The 14,114-nt window shown below is 45.7% G+C and overlaps 1 protein-coding gene across 2 annotated transcripts in view; it reads right to left on the reverse strand.

The window, feature by feature from the left end:
• Positions 1-13,811: 13,811 nt before the first annotated feature.
• Positions 13,812-14,114, reverse strand: part of NOL11 (nucleolar protein 11) — a 37,766-nt gene continuing 37,463 nt past the window's right edge. For both annotated transcript variants that reach the window (XR_016389020.1, XM_089901449.1), the window contains one exon: positions 13,812-14,114. Coding sequence is in view for 1 of the 2 variants with exons in the window: in XM_089901449.1 (XP_089757575.1) it covers positions 14,037-14,114 (78 nt within the window). In the remaining variant the exon portion in view is untranslated.

The following is a 14,114-nucleotide window of genomic DNA, read 5'->3' on the forward strand; positions in this document are numbered from 1 at the left end:
GGAGTATTAACCGCTGGACCGCCAGGGAAGTCCCCTATTCAATCTTTTAAAGGAAGGAAATTCTGACATATGCTTCGACAAGGTTGAACCTTGAAGACGTGCCAAGTGAAATAAGCCAGACACAAAAGGATAAATACTATACAATTCCACTTATATGAGGTCCCTAGAATAGTTAAATTCATAGAGTCAGAAAGCAGGATGTAGTTGCCAGGGGCTGTGGGAAGAGGGAAATGGGGAGTTACTGTTTAATGGGTACAGAGTTTCAGTCTGGGATGTTGGTAAAGTTCTGGAGAGGGATAGGGATGATGATCGCACAACAGTGTGAATGTACTTAATGCCACTAAACTAGACAGTTTAAAATGGTTAAAATGGTAAATGGATTTTATGCTTATTTTTCCACAATTAAAAAAATATGGGTAGAGCAGAAACTAACACACCATTGTGGAGCAATTATACCCCAATAAAGATGTTAAAAATATATATATATATATATATATGGGGCTTCGCTGGTGGCGCAGTGGTTGAGAGTCCGTCTGCCAATGCAGGGGACACGGGTTCGTGCCCCGGTCTGGGAAGATCCCACATGCCGCGGAGCGGCTGGGCCCGTGAGCCATGGCCGCTGAGCCTGCGCGTCCGGAGCCTGTACTCCGCAACGGGAGAGGCCACGGCAGTGAGAGGCCCGCGTACCGCAAAAAAAAAAGATACTTAATGAAAGAAGCCAGACACAAAAGCCCACATATTGTATGACTTCAATACATGAAATGTCCAGAATAAGCAAATTCATAGAGACAGAAAGTAGATTAGTGGGTTGCCAGGAGATGGGAAAGGGGAAATGGGGGGTGACTGCCAATGGTTACAAGGCTTCTTTTGGGGGTGATGGAAATGCTCTGGAATTAGATAGTGGTGATGGTTGCATAACCTTGTGAATAGACTAAAACTCACTGAACTGTACAATTATTCGGTGAATTTTATGGTATGTAAATTATATGGCAATCGAAATTAATAAAAAATAAATGTGGTACAAGGAATGGGAAAATATATATATAAACATGCTTTGTCTTCTTTAATTAGCTCTCCTCACCCTTTCTGCAACAAAGTTACTCTCAACTGATACTATTATTATCAATTAGTAAGGTTTCTAGTCCCTTTTCTAACATTTACATATATATCTCTCCAGAGAAAATATGTAAGGTTGATTCGTTTTTCTTTGTGATTTTGTACTTTTTAATTTTTTTCTTTTACTGCGTCTGTGGTTCCACAACTTCCTTGCCCCGTCCCCCTCCATGGACTTTCTTTCTGCCTCATTTGGACTCTGCTCAAACTGACCTAGTTTTCTCTTTAATCAAGTCTTCAGGAACCAATTCATTACCATTAAAAATAATCTAACAATGGGCTTCCCTGGTGGCGCAGTGGTTGAGAGTCCGCCTGCTAATGCAGGGGACGCTGGTTCGTGCCCCGGTCCGAGAAGATCCCACATGCCGCGCAGCGGCTGGGTCCGTGAGCCATGGCCGCTGAGCCTGCGCGTCCGGAGCCTGTGCTCCGCAACGGGAGAGGCCACGACAGTGAGAGGCCCGCGTACCGCAAAAAAAAAAAAAAAAAAAAAAAAAAAAAAATCTAACAAGCTTTATGTCGATCATAGTTAAAAAATTCTTTTTTTATTTTTGGATAATGCAATCACAAAAATGTTACTTGACCAGTAAAAGAAAACGCTTCTGAATAAAAACATATGCCAGCAGGCTTACCTGATGATAAAGATAAAGATGATTGCAGCTGAAAGTTTCATCTGCCAGACAATGGTTTTAGATTTTCTGTGCTCCCTGAAAGCAGGGAAAAATGTATCGCCCAGCATCTTGATAAAGAAATCAATTACCTACCTCGTTCTGAATGAAGAGAATGAGAGGATTAAAAAAAGTAATAACAACAAAAACGGCAAGAATCAAACAAACTAGGAAGAGACATATGTTTCAAGCTAGTATTGCATTGCCTGAAAATAACCTTTATTCGTTCAAATATTCAGGGTGATTTTTTATTCCTTCATTCCTGAGTCCTCCAAACTCATGGGGAACATTTATCCTAGAAGCAGCCAGCCGCCAGCTTTCAACCACACCCGATGTCATTTTTCTTAGCTTGTCTGCACAGTTACCCAGAGTGGCCTCTGCCCCTCCCTACCACAGGCATCTCATTCAAGAATTCACAGCCCCTGCTGGCCTGGCCGTAGAAAATGAATTTAGTTTGCAGGAGGAAGCTACACGATCTTTTTTCCTGAACTGGGTTTCCATCGTGATGGAGTTACTTCTTTTGCCCTTCACTGCTCTCTTAACAGCCCTGGCAAATAGGAAGTGAAGGAGATACAGGTTTTTCAAAGCCCCATTTAGTCTTCCTACCGGGTCATTTTCACTGAGCAACACAGGGATGGAATAGTTTTATTTCCTGATCAATTACAAGCTACCCTCAGTAACTTCAGCCATTTCATTATCTTCTCGCCCGCACAAATGCCGTCTTCTCAGCCAGGAAGCTATAAAACCAACGTCTTAGGAGGTTTAGAATTTTATTAAACATTTATTTGCTTTACTCAAAAGTGAATGTATGTTAGCTTGATCATAAAACGAATGACCTTTTTTTTTAGGGGAAGGAACGTGGCAAATGAAACATGGGACTCATTTGCCAGCTGATGCTGAGGGGATAATATAAATAAGAGGCTGGGCGTGGGGAAGCTTCCCACACCTTGGCTGGGATAGCGTATCCATGGATTGAGGCTGGAAGGAAAGGATCTGCTGCTCTGGGACCACACACATGTGTGCGCGCGCGCGCACACACACACACACACACACACACACACAGTGGATTGACCTCAAGAGCCACCATGGCCAGGCTGAACCTAATTTCAGAGGCTCTGCCCTCAGCCAGGGCTACTGTAGTCTTAAAGCTGTCACTACCCAGGACTGCATCTTGCTTTGCTGATTCTCTACCTTCTATCATGTTTAGAAAACTAGACCCAGATCACAGAGGCACGGAATGAAAGGTAGTCTTGCAGACGTGCCTCAACCTGTTTGTATAGACGGAATCCCCTGGCCAGAGCTGTGGCCCAGAAATGAATGAACAGAATCCCAAATCTAGCAAGGGGCCTCAGACCTCCTGCAGCTCGGTCTTCTACCTGATCCCTCCACTAGGGGACTTGGGGCTCAACATCACTGAGGAGGGGGCTAGCCAGGAGGCAGGGCATGGGGTGACAAAAGTATTACTGGCTCCTTAATCTAGCCCCACTTGCATTACTTTCCTTAAAGATGTCAGATGTATCTTTGCCCTGTAAACACTCGGAGTGCATTTTGATCAGAAGAATGTTTAAGTTGTGTCATGGAAGGATTCGTGGTAAGGCTAGATTCGAAATGGTTTACCAAGAAATTGGGGTATAGTACTTAAAATCTGGATCACTCTGGATTTGAGGGAATGGGAGTTAGAAACAGATTTCAATATAAGTCTTGAGAAGTTGGAAGACACGGCAGTGCTCTTAGGCTTGGGCAATGCTCCCGCTCTCTCCAGGGGCTGATGAAAAGGTCCAGCCAAGCCTTCCGGGGCATCGTCTTCCACTGGTGACATCCTAATCCTTCTGCCAGACCTGGCTAAGCCTTGGTCCAGCAGTTCCAGATCCACGACAGGCACGCCACCTCCAGGCCAATCCCCAGAACTGTAATTTTGTGAGCTAGACTGACATTCTGGGTCTCGTTCATTCTGGGCAGTGTATCCTTGAGACGCAGGGCAAAGAATCCAGTCTTCTGGGATGGGGACACCCTCCCCTATGCAATTCTGGAATATAGGGTTTCTTGGGGCTCAAGAATCTGGGTGGTCCATCCCCTACTTTGCCAACCTGCTTCCCCTGAGTGACCTCAAAAAGAAATGGGATTCCTCTGGTACCACCCTTGCTCTGTGTTTTGTGTCAGGGATAAACAACTCTTTCTTTTTAACTTGACCTTGGCCTCCCCCAAATCAGCCCGGCCTGACATCCTCAAAGCCAGCCCTTCCAGCCTGTCTCAAGAAGTCCCCAGCCTAAGTGACTTCCTCCCCTGCGACTCCATGTCAAGAAACCTAAGATGGCTAAAGTTGACCTTGTGGGGAAGACAGACTTGCTAGGGAACAAGGTGGCCTTCAAGAAGGGGTGTCCTTCACCTGACAGCCAGGCGTGCCCGTGACACACTCAGCTCATCTCATGCCTCATCACAGTCTTCAAAGACTGGGATTCTCACATTTGCCAGCTGAGCAAAACTGTTTAGCAGATATCCTGTCACAAAAGCTGGGGACGGCAGGGAAGTCCCACCTCCAAAGCCCCATGGCCTGAGAACTTTGCAGCCATGCTAGGTTTGTTGCTGCTGGTCTAAACAACTCTGCAAGACTATCATCCAGTTAGCTGAAATCCAAGCTTCCCCAAAGGTAAGGTAAGGAATGCACAGGATCTTCTTCCACCTGAAGCATCCATGCCTGGGCAGCTGGAACCTGCACAGCAGTGCAGGGATAAGATAAGACACTACTTGGCATGTCACTAACGATCGATCATTCAAAACACTTAAAAGAACTTTTGGTGGCCCTGCGGTCTGAAAACTGTCCCTAAAATCCATGAGTCCTTGAATCACAGGTACTCTGGCTAAGAATAGAGCGCAACGGTCCTAAGGGCTCACATACCCTCTCCAGGCCCTCATGACGCCCACAGGCATCACATCATTATGGTTGGGGAAGGGATACCCTGACTAAGTAGTGACTCTACCCTCTATACTGGACCTTTCTTCTGGGTTCCTGATGGAATACATCAATCAAACTACAGAGAACTCTCTCTGCTCCCTGCCCACCAGGAAACATGGCTTCACCACCCACCTTAACTGTAAAATCTGCTAACAGTTCAGCACATTCCCATGTCCAAAATACACTGACACACACTTACCATGGCTTCCATTTCTTTTTTTTTTTTTTTTTTGCAGTATGCGGGCCTCTCACTGTTGTGGCCTCTCCCGTTGCGGATCACAGGCTCTGGACTCGCAGGCTCAGCGGCCATGGCTCACGGGCCTAGCCGCTCTGTGGCATGTAGGATCTTCCCGGACCGGGGCACAAACCCGTGTCCCCTGCATTGGCAGGCGGACTCTCAACCACTGCACCACCAGGGAAGCCCGGCTTCCATTTCTTGAACGTTCTAAATCACCAACCATCTTACCAGCAAATGGTTAGGACCTCAAGGGCTTGCACCTAGGGGTGTACATCAGAGTCACCGGAAGAGCTTTTAAAAAACAGAATTCCTGCCATAAATAGATATTTATGAGGTCATTTGATTTTCAACAAAAGTATCAAAGAAATCCTGTGGGGAAAGGAAAATGTTTCCAACAAAGGTTGCTGGAAAACTGGATATCCATACCAGGTGAAAAAACAAATGAACCCTGACCCCTTACCTCGCACCATACACAAAAATTAATTCAAGAAGAACCCTAGACTTAAATATGAAAGCTGAAACTATAAAGCTTCTGGAAGGAAACAGGAGAATATCTTCATCACTTGGGTGTAGAATAAGGTTTCTTAGGACACAGAAAGCAATAACCATAAAAGAAACATTGATACATTAGACATCAAAATTTAAAACTTTTACTCATTAAAAGACATCATTAAGAAAAGGAATAGATGAGGCACAGACTGAGTGAAAATATTCTTTTCTTTTATAATTTTTTAAAATAAATTTTATTTTTTGGCTGCATTGGGTCTTTGTTGTGGTGCGCGGGCTTCTCACCGCGGTGGCTTCTCTTGTTGCGGAGCACGGGCCTTGTTGCGGAGCACGGGCTCTAGAGTGCAGGCTCAGTAGTTGTGGCGCACGGGCTTAGTTGCTCTGCGTCATGTGGGATCTTCCCCGGACCAGGGCTTGAACCCGTGTCCCCTGCATTGGCAGGCGGACTCTTACCCACTGTGCCACCAGGGAAGTCCCAAGTATTCTCAAAATATATATTTCACAAAAGAGAGATATCCTGGACATAAAAAGAACTCTTAAAACTCAATAATAAAAGCAATTCAATCTTTAAAATAGGCAAAGGATTTAAAAAGGCATTCCACAAGGGAAAACATATGAATGGCCAATATATACATGAAAAAGTGCTCTCCAACATTTAGTCATCTGAGAAATGCAAGCTAAAATCACAATGAGATACTTCTATACTCCCACCGAAATGGCTAAAATTCAAGACTGAAAATAGCAAATGTTGAAGAGGGTAGTAGAGTAACCAGAGCTCCCGTATATTTTTGGTGGGAGTTAAACATAGCACAACATTGGGAAAATGTGTGACAGTTCCCCATAAAATTAAACATACACCCTACCTTATAACCCAGCAAACCTATTCCTATGTATTTACCCAAGAGAAATAAAAACACGTGACCACACGCAGACACACAGTTGTACAAAAACGTTTATGGAAGCTTTAATTGTAATAGCCCAAAACTGAAAATAGTTCAAGTGTCCAGGAGAATGGCTTAAAAAAAAACCCTGGTATTTCATACAATGGATTACTATTTACAGTAAAAAGGGACAACTACTGATACATGTAACAACATAAACAAATCCCCAAAACATTACGTTAAGGAAGCCAGACACAAAAGAAGATATACCATTTCACTCTATTTTTGTAAAGTTCTAGAACAGGTAAATCTATGGTGAAAATGAAATCACAATAGATTGTTACCTCTGGGGAGGTGGAGGAGGGATTGAATGGAAAAGAGTACGGGGTGATATTCTGCATCTCCAGAGGGGTTTGGGTTATACGGATGCATGCATTTGTTAAATACATCAAAGGGTATATTTAATATCCATGCACTCCCTTGTATATAAGTCTGACCTAAACAAAAAAAATTTTTTTTTAATTTTATTTTTGGCTGCGTTGTGTCTTCGTTGCTGCACACAGGGCTTTCTCTAGATGCGTTGAGCGGGGGCTATTCTTCGTTGCGGTGCACAGGCTTCTCATCGCAGTGGCTTCTCTTGTTGGGGAGCACAGGCTCTAGGCGTGCAGGCTTCAGTAGTTGCAGCACGTGGGCTCTAGGGGGCTTCAGTAGTTGTGGTGCACGGGCTTAGTTGCTCCGTGCGGCATGTGGGATCTTCCCGGACCAGGGCTCGAACCCTTGTCCCCTGAACTGGCAGGCGGATTCTTCAACACTGTGCCACAAGGGAAGTCCTCTAAACAAAATTTAAAACTCATAAACAAACACATGATATGTATGATGAAGTATACTGATGTTTGTAACTTACTTTGACATGCATAAAAATTAAGACGGGTTGGGCTTCCCTGGTGGCGCAGTGGTTGAGAGTCCGCCTGCCGATGCAGGGGACACGGGTTCGTGCCCCGGTCCGGGAAGGTCGCACATGCCGCGAAGCGGCTGGGCCCGTGGGCCATGGCCGCTGAGCCTGCGCGTCCGGAGTCTGTGCTCCGCGACGGGAGACGCCACAGCAGTGAGAGGTCCACGTATCGCAAAAATAAATAAATAAATAAATTAGATGGGTTGATGGATGACTAGACAGGTGGGGAAATAGATAGATGTATGATCAAACAAATAGAATCTTATCTTGGGTATATTGGCAATTATTGCACAATTTTTTTCAGTTTTTTGGGGGGGTGGTAGGAACGCTAAACTGTATTGGTGATTTTTGTTTCTTAAGTGGTAAATATACATGGATGTTTGTTAGACTTTTGTCATATTTTTGTTCTCAAAGTAGTCCATAATAAATTAATTAATTAACAAACACATAAATAAGAGTTACCAGGTGATTCTGACACCCACTCCTGGGTGGGAAAAAACCCACTGTTGGGCTCTGAGAGCTCAGAGATCTCCTTGTGCAGCATGCTGAGGAGCTACACGACGCTTGTCCTGGGGGGAAAGAGATGAGTTTCCTATTGCTGCTGCAACACCACAAATTTAATGGTTTAAAACAACACAAATTTGGCTTCCCTGGTGGCGCAGTGGTTAAGAATCTGCCTGCCAATGCAGGGGACACAGGTTCGAGCCCTGGTCTGGGAAGACCCCACATGCCACAGAGCAACTAAGCCCGTACGCCACAACTACTGAGCCTGTGCTCTAGAGCCCATGAGCCACAACTACTGAAGCCCGTGTGCCTAGAGCCCGTGCTCCACAACAAGAGAAACCACCGCAATGAGAAGCCCGCGCACCGCGACGAAGAGTAGCCCCCACTTGCTGCAACTAGAGAAAGCCCATGCGTAGCAATGAAGACCCAACGCAGCCAAAAATAAATAAATAAGATAAATAATTTTTTTTAAAAAACAACACAAATTTACTGGGAATTCCCTGGTGGTCCAGTGGTTAGGACTCCACGCTTTCACTGCCCTGGTCGGGAAACTAAGATCCCGGCACAAGCTGCGTGGCCAAACCAAACCAAACCAAAACACAACACAATTTATTTATTTATTTATTTATTTATTTATTTGCGGTACGTGGGCCTCTCACTGTTGTGGCCTCTCCCATTGCGGAGCACAGGCTCCGGCCGCGCAGGCTCAGCGGCCATGGCTCACGGGCCCAGCCGCTCCGCAGCATGTGGGATCTTCCCGGACCGGGGCACGAACCCGTGTCCCCTGCATCGGCAGGCGGACTCTCAACCACTGCGCCACCAGGGAAGCCCCAACACAAATTATTATCTTATAGTCCTGGAGATCAGAGGTTGGAAATGGGTCTCAAGGTGCTGGCAGAACTGTGTTCCCTCTGGAGGCTCTAGAGGAGAATACATTTCTTTGTCTTTTCCAGCTTTTAGAGGCCAGCTTCTGCATTCCTGGGCTCACAGCCACTTCCTCTATCTTCAAGGTCGTCAGCATAGCATCTTAAATTTCTCTCCCTGACTCTGACTTTTCTGCCCACCTTTTCCACATTTAAAGGACCCTTGTGATTCCACGGAGCCCACCCAGATAACCCAGTATAATTTCTCTTGTTTTAAGGTTACCTCTTTAGCAACCTTAATTCCATTTGCAACCTTAATACCCCCTTGCCATGTAACAAACATATTTACAGGACATGGACATCTTTGGGGAGTCATTATTCTGCCTACCACAGGGCTCTGCCCACCTGTGAGTGGTTCCCATGTAAGAAGTACTGATTCCTGCCATATACGTGCCACCTGGCCTTGAAGATGGAAATGCCACTTCTTGCAGAGCCGTGGCATTGCTCTCCATTCATGCAGATCCATTCTGTCCTCAACCACCCTCCATACCCACACTAGCAGTCCAGACAAGTCAAGAGGGGCAAGTGTGACATGTGGTGCAGGAAATACTGACCCCCAACTGCCTCAGGACCAGCTCCAACATTTGGCGCTAACGAAAGGGTATGAGCTGGCAGAAGGATTATGGCCCCCATCTCCCCTTCAAGCACTCCTCTGGAAAGACTAAGACATTCTGCTGGGTGAGTGAAGGGATGCCCTGCCCTGCCCTATCAAGGGGATTTAGAAGACTGGGCAAGCCCAGCCACCGCCAAAAGTCAGCCCTGAACACCATCTGACAGCACGGCACCCCTGATGCCCTCAGGATGCTTGCTTCCCCTCCTTCCCCAGTTTGATCCTCATCTGCTCAAACTTTTCTCTCCTCTCTCTGGTTCTGAACCTTGACCCCATGTCCCTTCTGGAGGCTCTTCCCATGAATGTGAGCCCCAGGGCTCCTGTACAATTTCTGGCTCAGCCTCCTCCTTCAGGTTCAGTGAGGACTCCCTGATTTAGACTCCTGGTTCTGAGGATTCAATTCCTCCATTCAGCTGCCAGGGGAGTCTGAGCCCCAGCACCCTTGCAAGGAATAAGGAGAGAACTCAATCCTTTTGTTCTTGGCATTTGTTTAACATTATTTCCTATAACGGTTCCATGTATCAATGGGATCCAGTATACTGACAGACCATATTTTGCTTTGTTGCTTCCAGGTTTTTAGCTCTGGGGACATGGCCAATCTGATGCTATTATAAATAGCTCCGCAGGGAATTCCCTGGTGGTCCAGTGGTTAGGACTCGGCACTTTCACTGCCAGGGTCTGGGTTCAATCCCTAGTTGGGGAACTAAGATCTCGCAAGTTGCGTGGCCAAAAAAAAAAAAAAAAAGCTCTGCAATAAACATTTTCTTTTTCCAAAATTACTTTAGTTTCCTCTTGGATTATTTCCTTGGGATGAATTCTCAAACTTGAGATAATTGGGTTGAGGTGTTCATCTATTCCTTTTTTGTCTGACACGCATCCCTTTCCATTGGAAACACCCTCTCCTCCACTTTATGGTTCTTATGTGCTTTTAAGTAAAAGTCCCCACCTGTCCTGTCTCAGGGGTGGGCGTTTGAGCCAACTTGTTCATAGTAGATTGGTAACAAGAAGCCACAAATTTCAGTGGTTTAACACAGTCTGAGTTTATTTCTTGGTGATATCATAACTTGATGAGGGTTTTGGAAGGCAGAGGGGGTGGAACATGGGAGGCTCTTCTATAAGCAGAAATTCAGAAATACAAGTGCCTTCCTTTTAGTGTCTTCAATGTTCTGTAGGGCTTCTTTGGAGCCCTTGGTTAGCCCTGTGCATGCATCCACCATTGATGAGCAGGGGAAGGGGGTACATTTTAGGAGTTAACTCATAAGTTGTATGTCTCTCTTCAGCCACATTTCATTGGCTAGAATTGGTACAGGCTTCCTGTAGTTATGAGGGCACCTGGGAAATGTAGTCTCCTCCTGTGTCCAGGAAGAAACAAACCAGTCTGGTCACCACATAGATTGTCTTTGCCAATTAGAGTACCCCATATCTGAACATGAGGCTTCTCAGTGATGGGCATAGGACCTAGGCAGATCTATCAGAGTCCTTCTGGGGAACTGTTGTGGATTCTGAGAGTCCATCTAAGGACTAGAGTTATGCAGCTCTTGTTAGCATGGCACTGGCAGGGCTTCTTCCCCAGCAGAGCGAGGGAGGAAGGCTGCCAGAGAACAAAGCCAGAGTCAGGGATTGCTGAGGAGCTCAAACCCCTGGGGTCCTGCTTTGAGCTCCTGGATCCAGAATCAGCTCGTTTGGATAAACTCCTTTTGTTTGAGCCAGTCTGTTTTGGATTTCCGTCACTTGCAACCAAAGGAGTCCTGACCAATAATGCATAGGCCAAGGGATAAAAAGATTTACTAGTGTTTGAAACATTTTTCTAGATTACTCTCTAAAATAACTTAGACATCGTGTAAGGCATTTTTGTTTTCCCAATTTTTGTTTTCATAACTTATATGTATTTCTTTCTTCCCAATTCTTATGTATCTTACTTTTCCTTCTTAGAATATTATGGCAAGCACTTCTACTATGGCATGCACCAAATTAAATTGTTAATTAAATTAATCAAACCACACTATGTTAGGGCATCTTGGTTTTACACTTTACAAAAATTCAATATATAAAAAGAATCTAAAAAAGAGTGGATATATGTGTATGTATAACAGATTCATTTTGCTGGACACCTGAAACTAACACAACATTGTAAACCAACTATACTCCAATAAAAAAAAAATCAGTATATGTACAGGTTTTAAAATTCAAAGGTTACAGATAAAAGCTAAGTGAAAAGTAAAATCTTTCTTCCCTACCACCTATCCCTCTCCCTAAAGGCAAACAGCTTCTTGGGCTTTCTTCCAGAAAAAAACAATAATTGTATATGCAAGAATGTGATTAATGTGCGTGTTTTTTGTGTGTTTTCACAAGCTCTTAATTATACATCTTTTTATACCTGTTTTTAGGTGTAATGATTCTAATGCTTCTCCATTAAGTGAAGATTCCAGGTGTGAGAGGCACTCCTTAACCCCTTAAGCCACGAAGCAGATGGGAGAGAATGTTCACCTTACCTGGAGAGAGGCAGGGTGCACAGGGTGGGGCTGGGGCACCTCCCAGGAGGAGCCCTTGCCTGAGAGTTGGGGAGGAGGACATTTTAACGGGTCAAACCATTGATTCATTGTTATTTTGCAAGAATTCTGCTCTTTCTTTGCAGCCGCTGTGTTGGTTTTAGGTCCTCTTTAGCATTTGCCATTTTGTCACGAAATTCTGTCAACAAATTCTGGATTGTTGCATAGCCCTTCTTATTGTCGTTATTATTTCTTTTCTGATTAAAAATACTCATTGGCTAATGCTTTTTCACAAGTCTTCCTTTTTCTGTGATATTTTCATTTGGAGTTCCTTTTCAGCTTCCCCTCCCCTTTGGGGTGGGCGCCCCTGGGGTCCTGGAATGCAGGCACGCCAGGGCGTGCAGCCCTGGAGTCTAGTCGCCTGCAGAACGAGTTATTTCCTGGGAAAGAATGCATCCTAGGGGAAGATGGCTTCAGGCAGGCAAACCTGGCACCTGAATGAGCTTCAGGTGATAGAGTGTAGAGGTGGTGCTTGTCACTCTTACCTGTGTGGTCCCTGACCCAGCCACCTGGAACCCAGCGTCCCCGGTCTGAACTGTCTCAGTTTCTAGGCTATATACGAATAAAATCTGGAAGAGCTGTTTCCAGCACAAAGTCTATAAGACATAGGACCGGAAGCAATCATGTTCCCTTTCACTTTGTCCATGTGACAAAGTATTTTGGTAAAGCAGGGAGAGTGGCCTCGCTCCCCACGTCTACATGGACTTATCATGGCAGACAGCATGCTTCAGCCTGCTGAGTTTGCCAGAGAACACTAATGCAACTTTGGCCTCCTGCGCACTGACGTGGGTGGTATTCACGCGTGACAGTTTCACGTATCAACCTGGCTAAGCTATCGGACCCAGTTATTCAGTCTAACACTCACCTAAGTGTTGCTGGTGTTTTGTAGATGTGATTATTGACATCTACCATCAACTGAGTTTAACTAAAGGGGATTATCCTTGATAATCTGGGTGGGCCTCATTTAATCGGTTGAAAGGCCTTAATAACTGAGATCTCCCTGAGGAAGAAGAAATGTGGCTGTGGACTGTAGCATCAGCTCCTGCCCAAGAGTTTCCAGCCTGGCTTGCCCTACAGATTTCAGACTTGTCAGCCCCCACGACCACGTGAGCCAATTCCTTCCAACAGATTTCTTTATACAGACACCTTTTCTACTGGTTGTGCTTCTCTGGTAGAAACCCGATGGATATACCATAGGAGCGACCGCATCCAAGGGAGGCCGCAGCGGAGCATCTTGTGAAGACGGCAGGGCCTGTGTGACACTTTCTTGACTGTGGGTATCAGACAAAATGGCAAGAGGAGATCCCACACCTTCTTCACAGGCAGCAGGTATCACTGAAAGCAGCCAAGGTGGAGGGAACAGCAGACGCCTCGAGAAGAAGGCAGAGCTTGCTGGCGAGCATGTGTGCACACCATCTGGGGGATGCTCGGAAAGAGCCCACTGAGACTTTGAGGCAGTTGGAGGTCCTTTCCCAACAGCAGGCATAAGTGGGAACCCACACAATACAGTTAATCTTCACGTGACCCTGTCTGTAGCTTGGGAATGGTGTGGTGGTAAAAAACATGGTGCTTGAGTTCTAGCAGGAAACAGGTGGCATGCTTAAACTAGGACCAGGCAAGGAGGTTTGAAAAATGGACTATCTACCCAAGGCTGGGCATGGCGTCGGGATACCTTGAGGGGCAGCCCAGTACTCCTGGGGCTGGTAACGGTCCAACTGTTACTTCCTCCGGGCTGAAGGGACAGGAGGAGGGAAAGATTCCCAGAAGCTAGAAGCAGAGCTGTGTGCAGAAAGTTGTCTTGTAAGGCACCTTCCATGGAGGGACAGCCAAAGCAAGGTAAGCTCTTAGGGAGGAAGCCGAGGGAATAAGTGATTCTGATCTTACTCTTTTTCTTCCCCTGATCTCTTTTTTTAAAATTATTATTATTTTTATTTTTAAAATTTTTGACTGCATTGGGTCTTCATTGATGCATACAGGCTTTCTTTAGTTATGGCGAGTGAGGGCTACTCTTCGTTGTGGTGCACGGGCTTCTCATTGCGGTGGCTTCTCTTGTTGTGGAGCACAGGCTCTAGGCGCGCGGGCTTCAGTAGCTGTGGCATGCGGGCTCAGTAGTTGCGGCTCGCGGGCTCTAGAGTGCAGGCTCAGTAGTTGTGGCACGTGGGCTTAGTTGCTCCATGGCATGTGGCATCTTCCTGGACCAGGGCTCGAACCCATGTCCC

This window comes from Delphinapterus leucas, chromosome 19 (genome assembly GCF_059928025.1).
Source record: "Delphinapterus leucas isolate spDelLeu-1000000601 "Yukka" chromosome 19, BTC_Dleu_Yukka2, whole genome shotgun sequence".
In the NCBI taxonomy this organism is placed as follows: domain Eukaryota; kingdom Metazoa; phylum Chordata; class Mammalia; order Artiodactyla; family Monodontidae; genus Delphinapterus; species Delphinapterus leucas.